General features: G+C 36.0%; 4 protein-coding genes across 4 annotated transcripts; 2 read left to right on the forward strand and 2 right to left on the reverse strand.

Moving 5' to 3' along the window:
• Nucleotides 1-541: 541 nt before the first annotated feature.
• On the forward strand, nucleotides 542-1,960 carry LOC108375469 (cytochrome P450 6g1-like). The gene is made up of 3 exons (XM_017631598.1): nucleotides 542-1,353; nucleotides 1,473-1,816; nucleotides 1,894-1,960. The coding sequence occupies exons 1-2, from the start codon at nucleotides 937-939 to the stop codon at nucleotides 1,770-1,772; spliced, it is 717 nt and encodes a 238-aa protein (XP_017487087.1). The 5' UTR covers nucleotides 542-936; the 3' UTR covers nucleotides 1,773-1,816; nucleotides 1,894-1,960.
• Nucleotides 1,961-4,615: 2,655 nt separating this feature from the next.
• Nucleotides 4,616-9,986, reverse strand: LOC108375468 (probable cytochrome P450 6g2). Its single transcript, XM_017631597.1, has 4 exons — nucleotides 9,650-9,986; nucleotides 9,450-9,597; nucleotides 5,135-5,932; nucleotides 4,616-5,038 (listed from the first exon to the last, which is right to left on the reverse strand). The coding sequence occupies exons 1-4, from the start codon at nucleotides 9,961-9,963 to the stop codon at nucleotides 4,745-4,747; spliced, it is 1,554 nt and encodes a 517-aa protein (XP_017487086.1). The 5' UTR covers nucleotides 9,964-9,986; the 3' UTR covers nucleotides 4,616-4,744.
• Nucleotides 9,987-13,463: 3,477 nt separating this feature from the next.
• On the forward strand, nucleotides 13,464-20,798 carry LOC108375467 (probable cytochrome P450 6t3). Its single transcript, XM_017631596.1, has 2 exons — nucleotides 13,464-14,771; nucleotides 20,481-20,798. The coding sequence occupies exons 1-2, from the start codon at nucleotides 13,464-13,466 to the stop codon at nucleotides 20,763-20,765; spliced, it is 1,593 nt and encodes a 530-aa protein (XP_017487085.1). The 3' UTR covers nucleotides 20,766-20,798.
• Nucleotides 20,799-20,860: 62 nt separating this feature from the next.
• Nucleotides 20,861-23,526, reverse strand: LOC108375470 (probable cytochrome P450 6g2). Its single transcript, XM_017631600.1, has 3 exons — nucleotides 23,509-23,526; nucleotides 21,374-22,186; nucleotides 20,861-21,269 (listed from the first exon to the last, which is right to left on the reverse strand). The coding sequence occupies exons 1-3, from the start codon at nucleotides 23,509-23,511 to the stop codon at nucleotides 20,985-20,987; spliced, it is 1,101 nt and encodes a 366-aa protein (XP_017487089.1). The 5' UTR covers nucleotides 23,512-23,526; the 3' UTR covers nucleotides 20,861-20,984.
• Between the last annotated feature and the right edge of the window lie 1,353 nt (nucleotides 23,527-24,879).

Here is a 24,879-nt window from a genome sequence, read left to right on the forward strand (position 1 = left end):
TTTATAAAAGCGTTCTATATTAAAAAGTTTTTTTTATATTATTTATTTTTTATCTTCAGGAGACTTCAAATAACAATATCCAATTGTTTATTTAACTTCTTTTATTATTAAATATTTTTTATAGGACCCCTAAAACCTCAAATTGGTCCACCATTTCTTTTTTTTTGACTTTTTAGGTGTCCGATAAAAAAATAGTCAATAATAGAAAAAGCCAACAGATCGCAGCAATCGGATGCAACTCGTTTCGCTACACACTAGTCGATCGGTTGACGATTTTAATTTTACCTTGTTCGTCGGCAAGTAAACTAATGCGCAAAACGGACAACANACATGTTAAATTATGTATTAAAATCTATTTAACCTGTCTATTAGTTCCTTAATAAATGTTTTACCTAATCTTGCTATTTTTCCGCTCATGTTCACTCTATATGACCATAAAATAAATTACAAACGTAATTTGGCGTACGGCCAACTTTTTTTTGTCTATAAGGGTGTACGGTCTAATATCGAGGGTTGCGCTTTTATAAGCCTTTTTTATTTATACATATTTTGCATTTTCAGATTGGCTCTCAGTTAGAGTCTCATTTGTTGAAACACACCAAGACTGGTAATACCTACAACACCGAAATCAAGGAGGTTTGTGCGCTCTTCACCACCGATGTAATATCATCGGTCGCCTTTGGCATACAAGCTAATAGTTTGAAAAATCCAAACGGTGAATTTCGCACACATGGGCGAAAGTTTGTGAATTTTACGCTCGGTAGAGCGCTCTCCTTTATCATCGCATTCTTCTACCCAAATTGGGTTAGCACATTTAAAGTAAAAGTTTTCACGGCTGAATTCTCTTCCTTTCTACGCAAAACAATCGATCATGCTATTACGGAAAGAGAGAAGACTGGAGCCATACGTAACGATTTAATCGATGTGTTGTTGGGTATGAAAAAGGAGTTGCTCGCGAGGCAAGAGTACGATAACGAGGCGCAGGATATGCTAACAGCGCAGGCAGCAGTATTTTTAACTGCCGGTTTTGAGACGTCATCTTCAACGATGGCTTTTGCGCTGTACGAATTGGCCAAACATCCGGATTTACAGGAGCGACTACGCAACGAAATTCGCGACGCACTTCTTATCGATCATGGCAAACTATCTTATGAGACCATCACCAATTTACCATATCTGGGCATGGTAGTGGATGAGGTCTTACGTTTGTATCCAGTACTACCTGTGCTCGATCGCGAGCACCTTCCACGGGAAGAAGATAAGCCGTTTGATCTACGACCGTACTATGATTACAAAGTACCAACCGGTATGGCTGTTTATATACCAATTTTCGGCATACAACGCGATCCTAAGGTGAGTTGATCGGACTGTGAGAGCGATATATAAGGCGTTGATTGTTAAAAACTTGCTTTTACAGTTATTCCTCTGCGTACTCTTTATCCGATATAAATAAGTTCCCTTTATATTTTTAGTACTGGCCCAATCCTGACACCTTCGATCCGGAACGATTCAGCCCTGAAAATAAAAAGCTACACGAACCCATGGCCTACTTGCCATTTGGCACTGGTCCGCGCAATTGCATTGGTAGCCGTATTGGTTTACTACAAGCAAAAATTGGTTTGGTTCACATTTTGAAAAATCATTTCGTGACCTTTTGCGATAAGACACCAGCGGAGATAACTTTCGATCCCATGTCTATAGTGCTGCAATATAGGGAAGGCATATACTTGAACGTAGTAAATGATGCGCTATATGAGCAAAATGCGAATTAAGGATATTGGGAGGAAGTATCATCTTACAAAATATGAGCTGGCGTTTATTGGATAAAATAAATACATAGTATTAGAATTTATTTTTAAATCGAAGAAAGAAACAATGTACATATTATTTAATATACAGTCCTATGTTAATATACAGTCCTATGTGATAAACGATAAGTAACAAGATGCCGAAAGTCTACATACAATAAAAATAAAATAATAAAAATTTTAGTAAACCGTGATATTTTTACACATTTCACCACAATAATGAAATGAATTTCGTTACTGCGTGGGTAGAGGGTTGTAAGAGACCTTTCGGACCTCTAAGGAAGGACCTAACTTAACCGCTTATGTAACCAACATTTTTGGGTAATGTAAATATTTTAATGTAATCTGAATAAAACCCCTCTCTTAAGTACATCCCCGCTTATTTACCCAACCCGGGTAAGTACCTAAATTGTTCGTCCCCCATTTACCATTCTACTTATAATTTTCCCGTGCGCTCCCGCAACACATTTGGCAAACAAATTCTTGAAACTTGCAAATTTTTACATTAAAATAGAGTGGGATATAAACACTTCTGAGAAAAAAGTTTGAAATTTTGATGTTCTAAAAAATTTTAAGCTTAGGGTTATATGGTATTTGTTAGGGAATGAACTGTGTTTTAATTGAAAAATCTTAATCATTAATAAGTAAGCATAAGTGGCAAAAAACATAATTAAATGTTCATGTTTTACTCAAGGACTTATTTATGTAAGTTAACAAGAAGATTAACTACACCAATAATTATGTTCGCTCAAGTACCTGCAACGAGGTACTCCTCCTTTGATCGCGGAACCTTTAATCAGCGGTAGGACCAGTTGAGAGGTATGCCGATCTTTTCGGCATGCAGTCCCGAGGGTAATTGTCCTTGTGGATAGCTTTGAGAGCCATTAGTTTGTAAGTATTTTCCGTTCTTATTCCTAACAGTACTTTGGTTTTAAGTGAGTTGTAGGTATTCCAACTCTGTCTGATATTGCTATACGATTCTGTATAGCTCCACCTCTGATTAGCTTTTTTATTTTTTTATTTCATTGGGTGAGGCGCCCTTGTCCCCCGCGTGTAACACATTTTGTGCAGAGTCGTATTTTGCTATTTCATCCAATGTCTTATTTCCGTAAACGCCCCTGTAGAGTTTATTAAAAATTGTGGCTAAATCTTTTCTAACTACGGTCCTCCAAAAATTGCAACTATACCGCTGAATAAGAGAGCACTCGAATTGCCACTTGGTTACAGGAGAAAACAATCACCTGCGTTCTTAAGAGTGCATGAGGTTTTATATACCTTACAGCCTTCTCAATTGCATTTGTTTCCTCCAGTCATGCCTTGCCAGCACTAGATCCCTCCCTGAATTCAGTCTTCGCGGCATAGTAGCGGTAAAAGTTTTCATCACTGCAGGATGCCTTTCACTGAATATATGTGGACTTACTATGAGTGCTTAGTGCAGCATGGATTCTCTGCTCCTTAACAGAGATACATTCAACGACCAGATGCAGTAACCCATCCCTACATCAGTAACATCAGTACATTACTAAATACCCCTAAGTCTTTTCAAGAGGAAGCCATAGTAAACTGTTTGTATTTAGTAAGCGAGTTTTTAAGAAACAATATGAGCAGTTTAAGTGATAAAATTACTANCAATGGGGTTGTATAGAATTGCCGTTCTTCGTTGGGAATTGCATTGACCTCAGGATCACATGAAGCGGCAGGTTTTGGTCTTCAATTCAATAAAAGTTGATTCCCATCCGTCACACAGTGGTCTGAAATCTAAACCTTGATGAACAATACTATTTGCTCAAATACGCTTAGACACAGTTTGTCAACACTTTGTTTATTAAACTGAGGACTGCCCTTCTTTTAATGGGTGGAGTTTTAGGTACCGCGTCACCTAATTTCATTTTTGAATTGCGTAATAATTTCAGTCGTCAAAATTAATTATGCCCTCGCGGCCCAACTTAATTTTTTGATGGCGTTCTTAATACACGCGGCCAAAATTCACGGTGCTACAATTTTCTATTCAAATGGCCCGTCATTCTTAGTTATCCAGGCTACTACTTTGTACCCGTAGGTGGCGGAGGAGTCGAGATATTTGGGAACCCCGCATTTGTGGCTCGATTTAGTTCATATTTAGATACATAGCTTGTTTTAAATATTTTTTTACTACCTATTAACTTGTTTAGAAAACAGTTTTTCTCTTAGTGTATCAGATCACTGGACTCTTGCGAAATCTCATCGATAGTCCTTAACAAGTTACCTAATCAGTTCACTATCCGCTTAGTGTGGATGCCAAGTCATAGAGGCATGCAAGGTAATTTCATATCAGACGAACTTTGCGAGGAAAGTAGCCTCTCTGTATTACGCCAGCTCCTCTCGTCATGCGGAATTGCCGTTACCTTTCCTTAACTTAATCATGGTTTTATTCGACATGCTAAAAAATATACTTGAAAACCTTGGCTGGGCATAAATCAAGAACCAAGTTCCGTCCTCGTTTTGGCTATCACTGCGCTAGATTTACACCAGTTCGATTTGCTGCATGGTTCGTATGCCCTCGTGATCGCCCGTTTGACACACGCGATCATTTCGGGTGACATTGCAAATCACAAATAGCACCCCATAAAATGCAAAATTATTTTGTTACTAGAAACTACTTAAAACAATTGCTCATTACATTCAGCAGTAGCGACTTGAAGATGAGCTGAGTGTGGATAATGCACAAAAAAAAAATGATATAAAATTACCCGCAACACGCAAGCGTGCTATTGACCTAAGTTAAATGCCAAACATGCTTTGATTTATGAATTATAATATAAGTGCTCGTATTTTACAAAATCTCATCTGTATTGGTGTGTTCTGTGTGTATACCGCTTAAAATCTATTGAATCCGGCTAACTTTCACTCACTCAAGCGTCCAACACGGTCTCGCTAGCATACAACACCTCCAACTCTCAACTATTTTCACACAACGGACTACGCACAACGTTCAGGTAAATACCACCCTCAGCCTGCACCACAACCGCCTTGCGATCCAGCTGCATGGGAATCTTTGTGCGCGCACAAGTCGTCACTTTGTGATTCAGTAGAAAATAGGTAAGTCCAACTTTTGTCTGCATCATAGCGAAGCGTTCGCCAATGCAACCGTGTGGTCCCAAACCGAAAGGCATGTAAGTGTAAGGCTTCAGTTGTTTCTTGTTTTGTGGCGCAAATCGTTCAGGATCGAATTTTTTCGGTTCGGGATAGATCTAAATGAGTTTTAATAGTAAATAAAGTAAGAGGATGTATGTAGATAGAATGTTCGTTAAAAAAGTATCTACTAAATGTATTACTGCAATAAATACCTCAGGGTCCATATGCAGCCCATACACCGGTATATAAACGGGCATGCCTTGTGGCATACGAAACTTGTGAAACGGCTCCAGCGAGTAGCCCTCCTCCGCAGTGCATTGGCGGTCGAGAAAAGGTAAAGGCGGATACAGACGCAACACCTCATCGATTATCATTTGCATATACGTCAACGAATCTATAAATTCTTGCGTCACTTTGCCCGCCGTACGACGCAATCCATCAGCGATTTCAACGCGCACACGCTGCTGCAAATCAGGCCGTTTAGCTAACTCATACAGTGCAAAAGACATGGTCGCCGAGGAGGTCTCAAAACCAGCTGTGAAAAAAAGTGCCGCCTGTGCAACCAACAGGTCACCCTCAAACACGAGTCCATTTGTGGAAGGGGTTTCTTTTGTAGAGTTCTTGAACTCGATGAGTATATCGATTAGATCATTACGCTTTTGACCCGATAGCTCGCGTTGTTGCATTACATAGTTGATTGCAGAACGCAGAAACTCGGTGGATGTTGGGGGTACGACTTTGAATCGTAGATAGGGCACCAAGTGCGGCATGAAGAAGACTACCATGAATTCTAATGAACGACGTAAGCTAAACTTGAAAACTGCGCGACCATGGCGCCGGAATTCGCCATTGGGATTTTTGAAACAGTTCGCTTGGACGCCATAGGCGACAGTGGATATGACATCTGTAGTGTAAAGAGCGCAAAGTTCTTTCATTTCTAGTGTGAAGGATTTCGTTTCGGCACATACAATGGGTTGTGTGAGTAGATATTTGTCGAGCTCGCGACCGACCTGTAGTGGCAAGAAAAAGAAAAAGAATTATAGTAGGTGCATTAGATTACATCAGCGGTGTTAAAGAAGTGACTTTAATTCATTGCAGTCACATTCGTTGACTAAAGCAGGGATCACACGATTTATACATTTGTACAGACTGGTCCATTTTTATTATTACAGCGTGGTTTTGTTTGGAAAGTTGTTATTGAGCTGAACTCATTCTCCGTACAAATTTCTAGACAATACCACTCTGTGACAGCCAAATATACAAATCGTGTGATCCCTGCTTTACGCTTTTTAACTGCAGCCAATGAGTCACATATTTGACTACAGACTGGAAAATTTAAGTTATTAGTCTTTCCTGTTATTCATGACTAATTAATTATTTTTCAGTCTTAGGTGAATAATGAAATTCTAAAGCAAACTCTGCTTGCACTTCCTTATAGAATTAGAATACTTGTTTAGAAAATAAGTAAAGCTGATGCCAGATAAAACTTTGTAGCTTTGCGTGACATTTATAACTTTGCCAGCAAAGCGCCAGACGCAAAAGGTATGCCACAATGAACGCCAAGAAAACAATGTTGTACCGCTTTTTTACTCATCAAAGTTGCTGTGGATTTTAATTATTTTGATTTAAAATTATCAGCAATGTAATTAAGTTTTATGTTTCTGCATGAAAACCCGAATTTGGACGAAACAAAATAAATATTAAACCGGCTGATTGTNACGCAAAATTTAAATTAAACTTCAGTTGTATATAAAATATTTAGAAAATGTCAATAATTTCCAGAAATTTTCAAAGAAATAAATTTTTATTTGTTATAAATCTTCTTAGGGCCATTTACACCTTTCTAGATAATTCTAACTTCCAGGTAAACATCGTTATCGACGTTATTGACACCCAGCATGGATCGATAAAACAGTCGATGTGTTTAACTGAAGGATATACCTACAGTTACTGTTAAGTAGGCGTGGTGCAAACGGCCCATAAAGTTCTAAGGGCTGTTTCCAGCGCTCAAGAAAAACGAAAAATTCATTTAAAAGGACGCTCAATTAATCGAAAGGAAATTATTTTCTATCAAAATTTCTTAAATCAGTTTGCAGCTCTCAAGCAAAAAATGCTCGTATATTTCTTCAAGAAAATTTCCAGCACAAGCAAACTGCTCTTCCAAGCAACAGAAATAATCTGCCTTATCCTGAGTTTGGCCCGAAAAAAATTCACCCGAAAATTTGTATTCCGTCTATAGTAAATACATGGAACCAAACGTGAAAAGTGAACCGTTTCGGGGAAAATGAAACTAAGGTTGAACTAGAAATACATATTTCTTGTGATAACAACATATGAAAAAGTAACAAACTGCCTTAGAACAGCCCGGCCGGAAATTCTCAAGACAAAGCCCTGATTCCGTCTTGACTAGATTTCCGTAACTGAGATTTTCTCGAAAAGGCCAAAACAGGTTCAAGAATGGAAATCACTTCTACAGATCTTTAATATATTCAGGCGATTATAGAATCAGGACCAGCGCTAGCATACAAAAATTAATCAGAGAAAATCACTTCTGGCGATGAACAGATTCTCTCCACAACGGTTATCTCTCATAGCGCCTGAACTGAAAATACCCCGCAACATCTTTCTTTGGATAACCAGTTAAGCTCGGAACACTTTGACGACAGCAAGCGACAAGCAGCATCTGTCAAATTTTAAATACACACGTTCTTACGGACACAGTTATTTTGACGACAGCACGACATCTTGGCTGCAGGACTGCAATTGTCGACGTCGCCAAATTAAATCTATTTCTAATTTTGCCGGCGACAATGAGTAGATGTAGTGCTGCAAAATTAAATTGTCGCAAAATTAATCACATATTCTTGATTGTTCATGTTTTTCTTATTTACTTAAATAAAAGTACACAATTTGTGAAATAAATATACCAAAATATCAAACTTTAAAATCAGCTGTTTGCTATGTCGCTGAGGTCTTCAAAATGTTTAAGAAGCTGGCTTCAAGGCGACATTTGTCGACAAAATGATGTCGCTGTCGTTACGTCGTGAAGTTGCAGTCGTCAAAGTGTTCCGAGCTTTAAGGTACTAGATAGATTTTCGCTTGCACGTTTATGTTGGCAGCGCCAGAACAGTATTTGTCATGCGGCAACCTTAAAAGGGTAATCTTGATGGGCACAGGATAGAGTTGTCATGAAGCCTGTTGTCTTCTTAGAGCCTGGACTGGCTCCGCAATAATAGTTTTGCTTTGAGTAATCACTTTTGTTGTTGGAAAGATTTTCTTAATTGGGATACTTTTTAGCAGTGCTTGGGCTGGCTGTATCCTACAAAATCCTACCTGGACTAACCAATCCTGTTGCTGGCAAGTTTTTTCTGACAAGGGTTTTATTTTGATATCGCCATGACAAGCTTTGGCAAGTGAAAGCCATAGAATAATAAACTATCAGGACACTGGATATTTTCTCCGAAGCTTAACTTGCTGAATTGCTGCCAAAAATTCTTACAAAGGCTCTATGTCAGTTTTCGATAAGGTCAAGCCTTAGATTTTTTATTAGGGACTGTATGGGAATTCTGATTAGTAATTCGACAGCTCCAAAATCACTGGCCAATGGCTGCTTAGAGCGGACGTAACCTTTGTGTCTAGCGCCTCGATAGTTTTCCTTGTCGGGCGCTAGACGGACGAAAGCAAATCTCACCAGCGCATGTCCAAAATTGAGATATATTTCTGGCTGAGAAGTTTCAAAATGAAAAAATAACAATGTTCCTTGAAACGTACTTTAGTACGTGTCCATTAACTTTCAGCAACAGCAAATTTTCGAAATTGTTGTCAGAAAGCTTTCTACGGCGTGAGGTATTTAGCAATGAAGCAAATGAAAAAAATTATTTCTACATGTAGTTACATTAAAACATCTATTGATACAGTACGTCATATGGATTTCGATACAACAGTTCGTTTTTTAACCCATACTTTGAAACATGAGAGATAGGAATTGGGTGTATTTCTTCTTCATTTCTGCTTTTTGCAAACATATTATATAAACATTAGGGTGCCACACAAAAAAAGTTGTAGTTTTTCCATCGGAATGATAAAATATATTATATTTTGGACTACCATCGAAATATTTATGGAAAATGCTAAGATTTATGTGAGGCTACCCAATTTCAAATACCACTAAAAGTCTAATATTTTTCATTCCGTTGATAAAATTTTTATGGAGACCTTTTAAGCTTAAACTCTTCTATCATCTGAGTGCTTTATTAGAAAAAATATTTTTAAAATCTAATTTATTTATAAAAAGCTAATTATTTGTAGGTGAATCTTTTCAAATCAGTCGCGCTCACATGACTCTCACTATATTTCCGAAATTATCTGGCTATTGTCTTAAAATATAAAAAATTGTGTAATACCGATGGAAAAATAGTGCAGATTTTTTTATGGAGAGTGATGTACCCTAATTTACATAAAAGTAACACAGTAGCTTTAACCTGAAAACCTATGTATGTGAAAACGGGCATAAGGATTTGCACTCACCTCTTCCACTAGAGGAAGCATGTGCTTTAGTTTCCCGCTAGAAAAGAATGGTGACAACTTGAAGCGCACTTCCTTCCACGCGGGATTGCGTAGAAAAAATATATTCAACGAACCCAGAGGATCCCCTTTGCAATCTGAATTGGAAAATCTAAAGCAGCCAAATATCAATTCTTTCCATTGGCATTAAAGATCAATCTCACCTATCACAGAACTTTGAAAAGTCCTTCACCAAACATCGTTTTACCAATTCTGGGTCACGCAGTAAAATACCAGGCTGATTGAAGACATGTATGCCCACGAAGGGCTGCTGCCTCGCATCTGGATGATCGTAAAGGCTCTGCACAAACTCCGCTGGACTGCGTTGCATCGAAAATAAGCCACCTAAAATGCCCAGACCATATGTGGGACGCAGTTGCGGAACCTGTTGACGTTTCCAGTATTCATAGTGATAACGCAACCAAGTGAAAAGTAAGCCACAAAGTAAAATCAAGAGCAGCAAGCTTTCCAACCACATTGCGTAGGTGGCGGCGGCGCACAAAGAACTGAAACTTTAGGTGCTTGAAGTTAGTCGATTTATTTATTATATTGCAAGCAACAAAATGCATACCTACCCTGCCGTGAAAATCCAAACCAGTCCGTAAAAGTACCAGTTCAATAACTAGTATGAGCTCAAGCGATCAGCTACCTCTGCCTTTGAATTGTCTAAGCCAAAAATAAAATGCAACCACATAATTGCTTTTCTTACAAATATCGGCTGTAGCGCCCTGTGAAGACTACCGGTTCTGACAACGTAGGTTCGAACACGATAATATGAGGTGGATAAGATTTTTCAAACTAATTCAATGAGGTTTAATACAATTATTAAATACTTGTGCCATCAAAATTAGATGACATTCAAAAAATATTTGTCCTAAAAAATTTGTTTATTATAATAAAAACTTCAATTAAAACAAAAGTAAAATAACGAAAACATTTTTTTTTCTAATAGCGGTCGCCACTTGGCAGGCAATGTCAAACCTACGAGTCTATTTCTGCTTTGAAAAATAGCTTCTCTTAAAAATACATTTGCTGTTCGGAGTCGGCATAAAACTGTAGGTCCCTTCCCTTCGTGAGACAACATCATGGCGCACGCCATAAATCTGAGGAGAAGCTCGGCCAAATACTAACATGCATATGTGTAAGGGCCAATCTATAATTACTATTAAAACAAAAATACATAAAAAAATGAGAAAAAAACTTACCCTACACGAGAACTTTACCTCGGGCCTCAGGAATGGCTCGCTAGTGCTTTGATCTGCCGGCCACTGCGATTGTGAGAGCGCCGCGAGCAAGATGACATACTTTCACGGGGGATGAATTGGCAGACTATCCCGTGAATTGGTATGATGATATTAGTATTTCTACTGGTAGGTGCTGATGCATAGCCAGAAAAATGACAGTTCGTAGGATATCTTAAAAATACCAGTTGCTATATTGAAAAAGGATAGAACGTGAACTGAAACGCAAACTGCTAGCATTCTAGTTCAGAACTAGTAGCTTTCCCTGCAGGGTATGTACATGCATAGATATAGCCACATACATTTGCATATTTATTTGACCTCGCTTTGTGGGAATGGATGACATTTTCTGGAAACGCTAAATATATATATGTAAATGTACTTTTTGAATTGTATGGAATTCGAAAAAGCGAGTTTTGTAAGGTATTTATGCGCATACATAAATATCGCTCATTGGTTGGAAGAATATCATAACTCAAAAAAAAACAAAAAAATAAGAATTAAACGGCTCCAAAGTCTTGAGGTAGGTTTTTCTGCCTGAGAAAAAAATATTCGACAACTAAGAAATTTTTATCGAAAACTATCCAGAGCACAAAGCTGTTATCAAAACCTTAATTTGGCTTCTTACTCTGATCAAAGGGTGTTGCTAAGCAATGTGGAAAATAGTAAAAATGCAAGCAAGGCTTTTACCTTTCTCATGAAGAACTTTTACACGACATCAATGCAAGTGTAACAGGCATTTCCATATAAAAAATAAAAATAAAAAATGGATTATTACGTTCTTTCAGCGAAGTAGCTTTATGCTGTATATTCATACGTATTTGCATACATTTGCTCAAATATTTGCATAAATTTAAGATGTAAGCAAAACGATACTCTTGTTTGTGCTTTTTCTTGCATTGAATAATGTATAAAGTATATTTATATATGTATGTATGCATGCATGTATATGTATAAATATATTACATATGAAATATTGGAGTTAATACAATATAAGCATTGAAGTCTTGGTTTTGCCGAGGACATAATCAAGCTGGGCATAGTCACAATCATTAAAAAAGCAGGTCTCACTCGGGGCTGCCTTTTACCTTTCATGACAACCTTTTTTTGTGTGGTGAGTTCCAAACCTAGCACACAAGCGAATCCCGGGTTTATATAGCGTGCTGCTAGCTACAAGACTGACGCCTACCGCACATGCAGACTTCAACAAATACGTCAGTGTAGCCCCGTCAAAGTTTCCCTTCTTTATTTTGCTTTTAATATACATTCGGAAAAACGTGCAGATACTCAACAGCGACCCCCCGCATGGTTCAATATAATTGTTTGGACGCCTACTTTATACAACAATAAGACAACTAATACATATTTTCAATTGTCTTGTCTCAAATTGTCGTATGTAAACGCAGCGTAAGACAATTGAAAGACAGATGGCAAGATGGCTCGAAAGACTTTTGTTATTCGAGCGCAAAAGTCTTAGAAAAAAGCTCTATCATTCCCCACTCGTGATGAAAATCTATTTTTAGAGAAAGCGCTTGTACCTTAGTAAAAGAATTATATGTGCATCATGTTTTTCCTCGATTGCTCTGTATTAAATAAGGGTAAAAGTTTTTTGTGGTATGCAACTAGTATTTTTATACATTAGGTTAGTATTCGTGTATAATTTTATCTACCATTTCAGCAATCAGTAGTTCATTCAATACTAAATAATTATATGTACATAAGGAGTTATTTGGCTTCCGATTGCTGCAGTGTCATAAATTCTCACTAAAAAAGTACATTAACATCTGAGTGTTAAAAACTTAAATATTTAGAAGCTATTTTCATAAGTATTTATTTTATGTATTTGGTTTCTTTTTTAATTAATCAGCTTTTTTTTAATTTAGTTTTCTTTTAATTTTTAGATGTTATTCTTTTAAAAAGGGGAATGTTTTTTTTTTTAATTTCATTTAGCTCTTAGGTACTTATTTAATTTCTTTCTTTTTTAAATTAATTGTTTTTGTTTCTTAATTAAATTTTCTGTTAGTTTTTGGATGTTATTATTTTAAGAAGAAAAATATTTTTTTAATTTGATTTACTTTTTAGGAATTAAATTTTTTTCTTTTTCAAATCAATCTTTTCCTTTTTGTTTAGTTTTATTTTAGTTTTGAATTTTAATGTTTAAAAAGAAAAAAAAATATTTTTTCAATTAATTTAATTTTTGTAAACTTAGTTTATTTATTGTTTCTTTTTTAATTTAATTTGTTTTTTTTTTAATTTATTTTTTTTTGTATTCTTGGATTTTCTTTTAAAAAGAAATATATTTTTTATGTTAGGAAATATTTTCTTTTTTGATTGAATTTTTTTAGTTTAAGTTTTAGATTCTGTTGTTTCAAAAAGAAACAAAATTTTAATTTCATCTAATTTTTAAAAATTTTATTTTTTAATTAAATTTTCTTTGTTTCTTATTTTTCATTATTAAAAAAAAAACATATTTTATTAATTTAATTAAGGTTTTTAAAAATATATTGCTATAAGACGAACAGCATAACGCTAAGGCCTTCTCGTTAGCAAATCTTTAAATTATCTTTCGAAAGACAGTAGAGAGCTTTCAAGAGCTTTGGCGAGTTGAAAGACAGTTTCCAGGATTGCCCTGTAAGTCACTGGTATCGTTGAGCCTTGCGCCTCTTCTTTGAAATATTAATATATTGTAATTGCTAAACTGTATTTTTTTTTATTCCATTTTCAGCACCTCCACATCATGTCAGCTTTCAATTCCTTGCCGCTATTTCCACTCGCGCTTTTCCTCATCACCGCTACACTACTGCAACTATGGCTCCTCTACCGCTATCGTTATTGGCATCGACGTAAGATTCCCTTCCTCCAGCCGACCATGTTTTTGGGTAATTTGAAGCCACTGCTGCTATTACGCACATCTTTTGGCGATTATTTCCATTCACTCTACGCTGAACCGTCTCTTAAATCGGCGCCATTTTTTGGTTTCTTCATACTACATACACCGGCGTTACTTATACGCGATCCACAATTGATTGAACAGCTGTTAATCAAAGAGTTTAATAGTTTTCCCAATCGTTTTGAGGCTGCGCAGCTGCAGAGTGATCCGATGGGCGCATTGACGCTACCCTTAGCCAAATATGCTATCTGGCGTAAAAGTCGGCGAGAGATCTCGAAGCTCTTCACCACTGGACATATCAAGAAGAAAATGTATCCGAAACTTGTAACAATCGCTGAGCAGCTAGAAGGGTATATCACGCGTAAATTAATACAAAAATATGCACATTCCACTGCTGATGCCAGCGGTGCCATTGTTATAGAGGTCAAGGAAATGTGCGCGCTTTACACCACAGACGTCACAGCTGAGTTACTGTATAGTGTCGATACTGGAGGCTTACGCAATGACGGCTGTGAAATGCGCGCGCAGTGCAAACAATTGTTCAGACCTAGTCTGCGTAAGATTATAGATTTTTTCGTGATATTTTTTCTGCCCAGAGCAGTGCGTGCGCTTAATTCAAAACTCTTCACACGCCAATACTCAAACTATTTGCGGCGACTTGTTAAGGAACATATAAAAAAAGAGGGCAATTATGACCGAGATAGCGGCGATCTTATCGATTTATTGTTGAAAATGCAACAGACTTTAGCTGACACACCACTTAACATTTGGCTACGCCATCCTGACTTTATAGCTGCGCAGGTTGGCATTTTCCTGTTGGCCGGCTTTGAGACATCCTCTTCGCTGATTGCATTCATCTTATTTGAATTGGCGAAGCAGCCGAAAATTCAGCAGAAATTAAAAACTGAGTTAGCTGCATATGCCAGTACAGAGAATTGTAATGTAAGCTACAAAAAAGTGTTGAATATGCCATATCTTAATATGGTTGTCGCCGAAGGACTGCGCCTTTATCCGACAGCACCTTTCATAAATCGAGAGTGCTTGCCACTTAGCCAACAGCAAACGTTATGGTACGATAAGGAAACCAAGTATCTAATTATACCCAAAGACGTTCCAGTGTATGTCTCCATTTTAGGCTTACACAGAGATCCCAAGGTAAGTAACGCAGATTGTATTTTCCTTTTACCAAACGTTACGTTACAAGTAATCTTTAAGCAAAAAACAAAACCGCCTTCAATTCTAATACACAAATTTAAGAGTACCGTTAATTTCTTCATGATTCAATCGCCCTTTGCCCCAATTCAGATTGTTGAGGTAATAATTTTTAGGGGAAAGCTCTTAGATGTCCTGTATGAAAATACAATGAGGACTGGTTTTAAGATGGGCTGCCAACTCGTTTCCCTCAAAAAATGGTTTTACTAGACTTTCTTTTATCAAATATCGGGATAGGACTCTTGTAAGAAAGCTACCACTGAGGAAATACTGCAAAAAATTAAACCAATGTCCAATATTTTTTCTTGCTCGAATTATCTATACATCGGCGTAGATAGCTCCGTCGCCCCCTATTATATAATAGAGCTGCAAATATATCGATTTCAGAATCGATATATCGAGTAATTGTTTTTTTTGCAGACATCGATATTTTTTAGCCATTTTCTCATTACTTATTTTTGCGCCAAACAACATCGGTGACTGATTTAATAGACTACAAATCTGCATATACATTTTTTTAATAGAAATTCTTATTAAAAAGTTCGCAATTTTTAAGAAACTTTTTTAATTTTTTTCTAATTTTTGCACAATTTTTGCAATTTAGGTTTATATGGCTTTTGTTAGAGATTGAGCTATACTTTTATAAAAAAGTAATGAAAAAATATAGAATGAAAAATCATTGCGAATACTGTGATAATATCACTGTGTGATTTTGAATGTGGGTCACTGTTCATACATACATATCTGTATTCGTATGGAAAAGTAGCTTATGTCGAAAGGCTGGCTTTAGTATAATGCGGCATTCCCTTTATTCTTTAAACGACAAGAAATTTTTGATGAGACTTAATAAGAATATTGACTTGCTAGTATCGGAACTATTTCTGGCACGTTTATTTGCCAAACGTTGTTCAACGGCTCAGTGCCTGTGAGTCATTCGCAATCGCATGCTACGAATGCCGATTTATACTAAATCCAGCCCTTTGACATAAGCTACTTTTCCATACGAACACAGATATGTACCTCATATACATAATAAGATTTTCTGTTGGTAAATGGTTCTATTCATTTTTTGAATGAGTAGATATTTTTCAGTTTTTCAGTGTAGAATTAAAAATTAACGATATATATCGATATATCGAGTTTTTGTCTCTTAAATATCGAAAATATCGAGTACGGCGAATATCGATACTTTTGCAGCTCTATTATCCAAGGCATGTCAGATGGAACGGATCAGTACAAACCTATACTGAGACAGGAGGCTTCTGCTCCTACGTTTTAAGAGGGAACTACATGCGTATGGTTACGGTGACCATATTAACCAACGTAAAATAAAGGACTTTTTTCAAAATGATTTGGGAATACGTACATGTACCTTACCCAATCGTAATTTAAATCAGATATTTGCCAGTTAATTAACCGATTCCGAAAAACGAAGCCAAATCCTTTTCAAGGACTTCGCCATCCTTTGCTGCCAAAATGCATTTACTATAATTCATACTGCACGCCGAAGCCAGCACACAGTGATTCAAAATTGGAATTTAATGTTCATAATTCACCGTAGTCTTCATTTTTCAACCAATTTTTACTAAAACAAAAAAAAATTGTTTTGGTGAAAATTTTTTGTGGAAAATGTTTTGGGGAACCATACAATTGTTTTCAACTAGTAGTTGTTATGTACCATTTATTAACTGGAACAGGAGAAGACATTTTCTTCAAAATTGCCACTTTTTCTGCATTTTGCAAAAAAAATTAAAACAATAAAATAAAAATTCACAAATATGGCTCAACTGGTCTCTTGCAAATATTATAAAATTCATCATATCATAAAAAAATTATCAAATTAAGTGAAACACATGAAGGCTCCAGTAAATTACGAACACTAAATGCCAGTTTTGAACCACTGTGCAGTAGGGGGTTTATTGTTCTCTTTCAGTGGAACTTGAAACTCAGCGTGCAACACGATCCTGGGCACAACTTTCCCTGTGCTTTATAGATTGTGCAAAGATTACCTATTAAATAAAAATCCTTATGTGGGGTTATTTTATTTTTATTTTTCTTATTCTGTGTTTAAAAATTTAGCTCAGCAAAATGTAGAGCTGATTTAAAGGATAGTTTAAGAAATAAAGGACAAAAGGCGTCCTTTACTCTGAAAAAAATTATAAAGGACGGGGGGTTAAAATAAAGGACTGTCCTTTAAAATAAAGGACGGATGGTCACCGTACGTATGGTGGATGCTGGCATCTTTTGCAAGGAACTCTCCATCAAACGCCATCGGGCTTCCGAATTTCTGTAGTATTTTCCGTCTAAACAGGGCCGGATTAAGAATGTGGGGGGCCGGAGCCGTTATGTATGATATATGTGTGTGAGCTAATAATTACATACAATTAATTGGAAAAATAATTATATTTTCATTTTAACAGTATCGTAAATTGACTTCTAACCACGTGTTTTCTTTTGAAAAGAGATGGAATAGTACGAATATTGTGTCTTTTCAGTCCGGCTTATTATCTCTGCCTGTACTTTCTCTCTCTCAAAGTTATTATTTCCTCGCAGGTTGCTGAAGATAAATAATTCAATTGCCCTCGTCCTTTATTTCCGTATTCTTTGATATGTCCGGGGGTCATTCTTAGCCATTACTTCCAGCAGCCTACGGAAATTTCGATCATTGTGTGCGTCGAGAATCTCGCCAGAGCCAGAAGAAGCTAAGCTAGGTTCCGCAAGATATATCTTGATTGTGCTGACAATTGTGAGATTTTTCTGTAATCTCTGAAAAATTATTATTTTTTGTTCTTTGGTGATCGCATGTGGGGCCCTGGGCCGCAACTCCGTCGGCCCTGCCCTTAATCTGGCCTTGCTTCTAAATATTGTTACAAAAGATGCAGAGTACAGTTTGATTAGACACTTTAATGGAGTGTGTTGAAAAACTTTCACAATGTTTTTGGAATTTAAACTTTACTGTAAATTTTTAGCAAACACAGTGATTGCTTGTACTCATTATAAATAATTACCCCCTTCGAGTTGTAATCTTTTTTTTTGCAATAGGCATAAAATGCAGGTAAGGCAAATTAAAAAAAAAAAAATTAGAAAGCGAATTCATACAAGGGGATAACAATAATCCAAAAGCAAAATTCACATGTATTATTTTGTTGTCTTTTTGCTTTTGCGGGTTAGCTGTCAAATCAGGCAAAGAAAGTACATTGATGATGCATCCCTGCAGAAGTCGAGAAAAAAACTGATGAGGAGATGTGTTGCTTTTTAAATTTTTCCTAATAAACATAATCGTGGAACAAAGGTCAATAACAACATTAAAATAAAATGTTAATAAGCCACAATAATATTGGCAAAAAATTTTAACCATTGGCGACCGAGAGGTCATGTTTCCATTTGTGGTTTAATTGAAACCAGTTTTTTTTTTTTTAAATATATATATATTAAAGAAAATAATGTCACTTAGTTATAAAAACTGTTTCTTCAGTCGCTATTTTTGAAAAATATATAGATCTTTTTCCTTTATTTGTCTGCTGAAAAGTTAAATGGACCAGCCTTGCAGCAACAAAGGCTGTTTACCATCCCTCTTATCTCCTCTCTTAATTGAGTTCTCCCTTTCAAATGTTAAATAGTTCACTGCTGACAATATCAAGCCTACCTATAAAAAAAGATTGTAAAAAGGCTAAATCTGAAAACTCGTTTTCCATGTAACGGTATTTTTGAAAAAAAAAAACAAAAACTGCGATATTTAAGTAACTTACCGCAGCCAAATTAGTAAATTTTTATATATAGAGTGAACTTTTAGCACAAAATTTAGTATTTAATAAATTGTTTTAAATGGGCGTGGTCAAACCCAATTATCATGAAATATGTGTACCCACCTAACCGGTTTCATCCAAACTTAGTACACTCATTACTGTTAGCCCCATTCAGAAATTCTTTCGAACCTTTGTGATATCGGACAATAACCACGGGACCTCCCCTGTATTGGTATTTTTGAAAGGTACAAATTCTACGGTATTTTACTATAAAATAACACTAAATATCTCAGGTTTGTATTTTGAAAAATTTATGAGCCGAAAATTTATTTAAAAAAAATTTGTTTGTAGCTATGGTACGGCTGAATTTAAGCTATATTTTAAATAAAAACAAGAAATTGTGTTGATCTAAATACGATAACTGTATTTACATTGAATTCATGGGGCGTTTAAACAAAATTAATATATGCAGTACAAGCTGTGTAAGTTCAGCAACTCAAATAAGCGTTCACATGATTTTCTTTAAATATTCAAAATGTTTTTGAAGATAAAATCCTTGTGCCAATTTTCCATAAAGGTATTGTTCATGCTACACCAAAACCACACAAATTAAAATATGAAACTTTATAAAAAATCTAGGAAGATTCAACAAATTTTCATAAAAATTTCTTACCTATTAAGAAATTCATGTCCTTATGGAAGAAAATGCGACAGATCGTTCAGATATAAAACTGCTAATTTTCTAAAAACTCAGATTAAGAAGTTAGAAATTTTCATGAAAATTTGTTGAATATTCCCAAATTTTGTACAAAGATTGAAACTTTAATTTATATGGATTTAGTGATGCAGGCTGCAATTTGGTAGCGTGTTTTGCTAAAAATATAACTTCTGTCACATCCAAGCAACATATGTATGAATTACCTATCAGTTAATAAAGAAAGAATATCTCGACACTAGCGGATTAATTCATCTTTCATATTGCATTGTCATCGGTTTCTGGATTGCAGTTTCAAGTCTCTACCTTATCGGAAGGTTGGTTAAACTGGATTTCAAGATTTAATTACACAGGTGAAAGTGGTTAGTAGCGGGTGTGTATCGAATAACCGCGCAAAAATGTGCAGCTATAATATATATTATTTTAATCTACCGGCAATGGGCTTTCATTAAAAAAAAATAAGTATGGCCCTGAGTGGTACGGGGTTTAAGTTTATGTAAAAATAATCAAGCGCAAAAAAGACTTGGCTTAGAACCGATATATACAATACAATTTTTAATATTTAAATCTTGATAAGTGTTGCTCTAAATAGGAGCAAGTGCTCCTGTTTGCATTTCAGAGTTTCTTGAATGAATTTTAAGTTTTAAATTAAATACAATTTCGCGGTGGAATCTTGTTCTTTATGCAAAACTGAAGATAATGCATTCTCTAAGATAAGTGTACCACCGTTTTTGACCAAAAACACGTTTTCGTCGAAAAATCTAACAAGTCATGCGATTCGCTCATATACTTAGGATTGATCATTTGAAGCGTGTTCGAAAATTATATCATACTAGAAATGAATAGGAATAAAACTGCATACCCAAAAATTTTCTTAAAAATTCTTAAACGGATTTTATGCATAATTTTGATGAAAATTTGTAGACTTTTTTTAACAAAGTTTTAAACTTGAATTTATGTGTTTTTTTGTTACTGAATTAACAAGTCTTTCATAAAAAAATATAACTTAAATTAAAAACTAGTCAAAACTTGGCATTACGTGGGTGTCTTGTAGTTACGGTAAGCCCTATAACCCAACAAACTCGAAACAAATCCTTAAAAATTTCTGTAGTAACACCAAATAGGCTATCCACTCAATGAAATTCTTTGGTCTTTTATTTTAATAGTATTTTTACTTTTGTGTCTTTTCAGTATTGGCCCAATCCACAATTTTTCGATCCCGGAAGATTTGCGCCTGAAAATATACCCTCCATTAAGCCAATGACCTACATACCCTTTGGTGCGGGTCCACATGGATGCGTAGGCAGTCGACTGGGAATATTGCAAGTCAAGCTGGGACTAATATATATTTTAAGAAAATATCGCGTTGAGGTCTGCGAGAGAACAATCAACGAAATTCGATTTGATCCCAAACGTTTCATGCTAGAAGCTGAGGGTGAGCTATATTTGAAGTTTGTCAAGGATGAGTTATGCTGATATTGTTAATTATAAGTCATTGTGTTTTAAGTATTAAAAAAAGTTACTGTGATAATTTTTAATTTATTCACAATATATGTAAATATGTAAATAACAAACAAACAACAAAATGACAATAGTGTATTATTGCTACAGTGCAATTTCACAGCCACACAATGGTTATAAATTAACCCACAAACAGAAAAAGAGCTGCTATTTTTTTGTATTTCTAAATCGCACTCAAAATAACGGATCCCGTACAACATTCACGTGAATACCACCAAGCGACTGGATAATAACAGCACGTGGATCCAATTGAATTTTCTGCGGCGTTTTGTCACAAGCCGTTACATAATGATTGCGATAGAAGTAGAGCAATCCCAACTTTGTTTGCATCATTGCGAAGCGTTCACCAATACAATTATGGGGGCCAGTGCCGAATGGCATATATGCATTCATATTGTTGTCTTGCTTATTTTCAGGTAGAAAACGATCGGGATTAAATTGCTCGGGATCTTTGAAATACTAAAAGAATATAAAAAGAAAATATTTAAGTAAAAGTGTCATAAAAGCTTTTTAAGCATAAGATTAAAAAAATTTCGGCTTCCGATTTCAAACACAGCGCTCACCCTTGGATCCATTTGTACAGCCTGATTTGGTATGTAGATAGGCATATCTTCAGGTACAACGAAATCAATGCCGAATTCCTTCAGCGAATAACCCTTTTCTCCCGCTTTCGGCGTGCATACGCGATCGAGGAAAGGTAATGGCGGATAACGGCGTAGCACTTCCTTAACAACATTATCCATATACTTGAGACCCATTATCAGTTCGTAGGTCACTTTGCCGTCATTACTCTGCAAAGCTGTGCGCATCTCTTCGCGCAAACGTTGCTGCATTTCGGGATGACGCGCCATTTCGAACATTGTAAAAGACATGGTTGATGATGAGGTCTCAAAGCCAGCCGAGAAGAAGATAGCTGCTTGAGCCGCCAAAGCGTCTCGCTCCAAAATGAATGGTTTTTTACCTTCCTTCAATTCTACTTCTGCTTCACGTCGGAATTTAATCAAAGTATCGATGAGATCATTGCGTACAGCACCAGTGCGAATGCGTTCCTCCATAACATGATTGATGGTGTTGCGTAGGAAGACTGTCGTTTCTGCGGAGAAGACTTTGAAGCGGAATATTTTCACCAAGATGGGTAAAAAGAAGAAAGCTTTGAACTCCATGGCACGCAGCCAAGTGAAGGTGAAAATCTTCTTGCCACTCTTGCGGAAAATGCCATTGGGGTCATTAAGGCTGTTCGCCTGTATGCCATAAGCGGTGATTGCAATCACATCGGTTGTATAGAGCGCATTCGGTTCCTTTACCTCCATCACCGTAGAATTAGTTTTCGGATCCACTTTCAATGCACATAAATACTTGTCATATTCGCGTGCAACCTGCGAGATGTGAGAAAAAATATTATTATTTTTAATTATTTGCAAATGCATAGAAGCGGTTGGCATATATTGTCACAATAATAATTTTGATAATTGAAATAAAATGCAACATCAAAGCGCAAATTTACAGATTACACATACGCCCCGCCGCCCAACCGCTCACTAATATACATAGACTGTCACTACGAATTTAATTTCAAATAAAGCGTACTTTTGCCCTCAGACCGTCTTTAATTCATTAGTGTTTTTGTTTAGTAAGGTAAGTAATTGTAAAATTAAAAGCGATTATTTTCATGATCGTCATTGACTGCTAACGGATTTCGCAATAAACAAGCCAAATTAACGAGTACTATATTAGAACTGAAACTAATTGTTAATATGTAATTATAATTTCACTATAATTATATAAAGAACGATGTATGCATGCACTTACATTAGGCGGTATCACGCCCCAACAAAAAAAATGTTTGTAAGATTTCTTGAGTTTTAGGAGTGCCACCAAAATAGTAGTGGTTTTGTACTTTAAACGACGATATGTACATTGGTACACAGACAGATCAAGGATGGAATTCAAAACGGGTGGAGTATTTATGGACCCGCCACTGGACATTCTTTTGCAATGGTCAGATCTTTGCGAGACTAAACCTTGAATAGAGTTTTAAGGAGTGCGTTTCAAGTTATCTCCTCAGAAAACCAACCAGGGCCTTATCCAGCTGGATATTCACTTCCGGGCTTGTTTTTTAACTTTCGTCAACGCTTGGAAGCAAGAAACATGTTAACACACAAGCTAGGTCTCTACAGTTGTTTGACAACCATCAAGGCGCTCAACCAAAATCGAAGGAGAAACCCGGGCAAGCACTTAGCATTATTAAAATGTAAGAAGCGCCAATTGCAGTATTTTTAATCATTTTCGTTTAAGATCTTTTAATTGATACAATGTTTTAAATTAAATAAGTCGTATTTTTTACTGTGTGCACAATCTACAGTTGAAAGCCGCGCAAGGTCAATCAACTATGCCTTTGGAATAGCATCAGACTTGCGGCGAAGAAGTTAATGAACGACGTAGTATAAACATGAATGCATTTAGATTCACCAAAACAATAATTCAAATTGCGATTATGATTTTTAGCATAACTTTAAACGCCGCCAATTTCCGATTCAACTTGCTTTTGCTATAGCAACCAACAAGTATCAGAGCAGGCATTGAAGGTTTGCGGAATCTTTTTACAGTAATCGCGATTTATCAAATCAACCACGCTATTTGTTTACGCATTATGCAACGGCCATTGGAACAGTCCTTATCACTTAAAGTCTATAATTACCATTAAACCTTTTTGCAGGGATATTCGTAGGTTCGACTTTCGACAATCTACGAAAATTACACAAACAGTTGACCACTAAATAACTTAAATACATAAATCACGTCAGTCTAAAGTATATTTGCAAGACAATAAAGATCATTTTTTTTTTTTATTACAACGTTTATTAACCTCAAGTATCCCTTCCTTACTCACCAGATCTCAGTGCCAGTAAATGTGGTTAGGTAGCTGGCTAGCCACTGCGTGGCTTCGCAGGCCATAATTAAGATCGCTTGAAGAGGAATCGACACTTCTTTATCAGCATAATTGCACACAGGGCGCCTTCTTCGGCAAGGCTGCCGGTCTCCTCATTGGTCTCCTCTGTGTCCGTAGGACCTGCACATAAACTGCCTCGTAGCAGTTTATGACACTAAATTCATGACCGATAGGTCCGTCGGCAATAGAAGCAATGAGGTGTAAAGTACTGCCACTGGTGTAGTTATAAGTGTTCCTATCATGGAAATCATAAATAGCCTATATAAGGACACTTTCTGTTCTCTTAAAAAATGTATTCTTATCCATTTCTGGTTCCGAACCAATACGCTATGTAACAGTAAATTAAAGCTCACCAAAAATCATAAAACTTTCGCTGAGGAAGTATTTTAATTATTCCAGTAGATCTATGTAAACAACAGTAAAAAATCTACCCCTAGGTTTGGCAAACAACATTTTTTTTTCGTAATGGTTTGCAAAAATACTTCAGACTCAGGGGTATACATATATTGAGTCATAATAACTCTTCGGATAGACAGTTTCCTAGTTGGACTCAGTCCAGAAAATCTTTATCCGCTATGCTTTGCGTAAGTGTTACTGTAGAGAAAATATATAGAATAAAACCGGTTTATCCGGTTTTTTCTTAATTTCATATGTATCTTTACCCTTTCATATTATTTGATTTCATACTCGTATCTATGAACTTGGTTTGAAGTACCACGATAAGTCTGTTTGGGGCCATGAGAGCGAGGGGAGTCTATCTAAAAAAAAAAATTGTTTCGAATAATATGTATGAGAAAAAAGGTTCTCTAAATAATAAATACTGTCTTTTATTGAAAATTTCGTGGCACCTACGTGATGCGTATGTATATATATATATCGTAAGTTTAATAATATAACGAATTTAGTCAAAATTTAAGTTTTGTGGGAAACCGCAATCAAAGTTTTATCATTTCATACAGTTGGTATACAAAAAGACAGTGGAAAAACATATATCTTTGCCATATTTGGGAATTTTGTTTATCTGTTGGATTGATCATATACTTACGGAGACCATTCGTACCGATTTGGATGAAATTGTCTCGCTGAATATTTTTTTAAAATCGGGACGTATATATTTCT

Source organism: Rhagoletis zephyria, unplaced genomic scaffold (genome assembly GCF_001687245.7).
Source record: "Rhagoletis zephyria isolate East Lansing unplaced genomic scaffold, Rhagoletis_zephyria_1.1 Rzeph_scaffold_08987, whole genome shotgun sequence".
NCBI lineage: Eukaryota > Metazoa > Arthropoda > Insecta > Diptera > Tephritidae > Rhagoletis > Rhagoletis zephyria.

What these genes read in the sequence shown, in the direction of transcription:
- LOC108375470 (XM_017631600.1), bottom strand. An exon ending in CTGTACAAATGGATCCAAGG is followed by an intron (nt 21,270 to 21,373) that starts GTGAGCGCTGTG and finishes ATATTCTTTTAG; the next exon opens with TATTTCAAAGATCCCGAGCA.
- LOC108375467 (XM_017631596.1), top strand. Translation starts at nt 13,464, where the DNA reads ATGTCAGCTTTCAATTCCTTGCCGCTATTTCCACTCGCGCTTTTCCTC. An exon ending in GCTTACACAGAGATCCCAAG is followed by an intron (nt 14,772 to 20,480) that starts GTAAGTAACGCA and finishes GTGTCTTTTCAG; the next exon opens with TATTGGCCCAATCCACAATT.
- LOC108375469 (XM_017631598.1), top strand. Translation starts at nt 937, where the DNA reads ATGAAAAAGGAGTTGCTCGCGAGGCAAGAGTACGATAACGAGGCGCAG. An exon ending in GCATACAACGCGATCCTAAG is followed by an intron (nt 1,354 to 1,472) that starts GTGAGTTGATCG and finishes TTATATTTTTAG; the next exon opens with TACTGGCCCAATCCTGACAC.
- LOC108375468 (XM_017631597.1), bottom strand. Translation starts at nt 9,963, where the DNA reads ATGTGGTTGGAAAGCTTGCTGCTCTTGATTTTACTTTGTGGCTTACTT. An exon ending in TTTTCAAAGTTCTGTGATAG is followed by an intron (nt 9,598 to 9,649) that starts GTGAGATTGATC and finishes TGGCTGCTTTAG; the next exon opens with ATTTTCCAATTCAGATTGCA. An exon ending in GGCTGCATATGGACCCTGAG is followed by an intron (nt 5,039 to 5,134) that starts GTATTTATTGCA and finishes AAACTCATTTAG; the next exon opens with ATCTATCCCGAACCGAAAAA.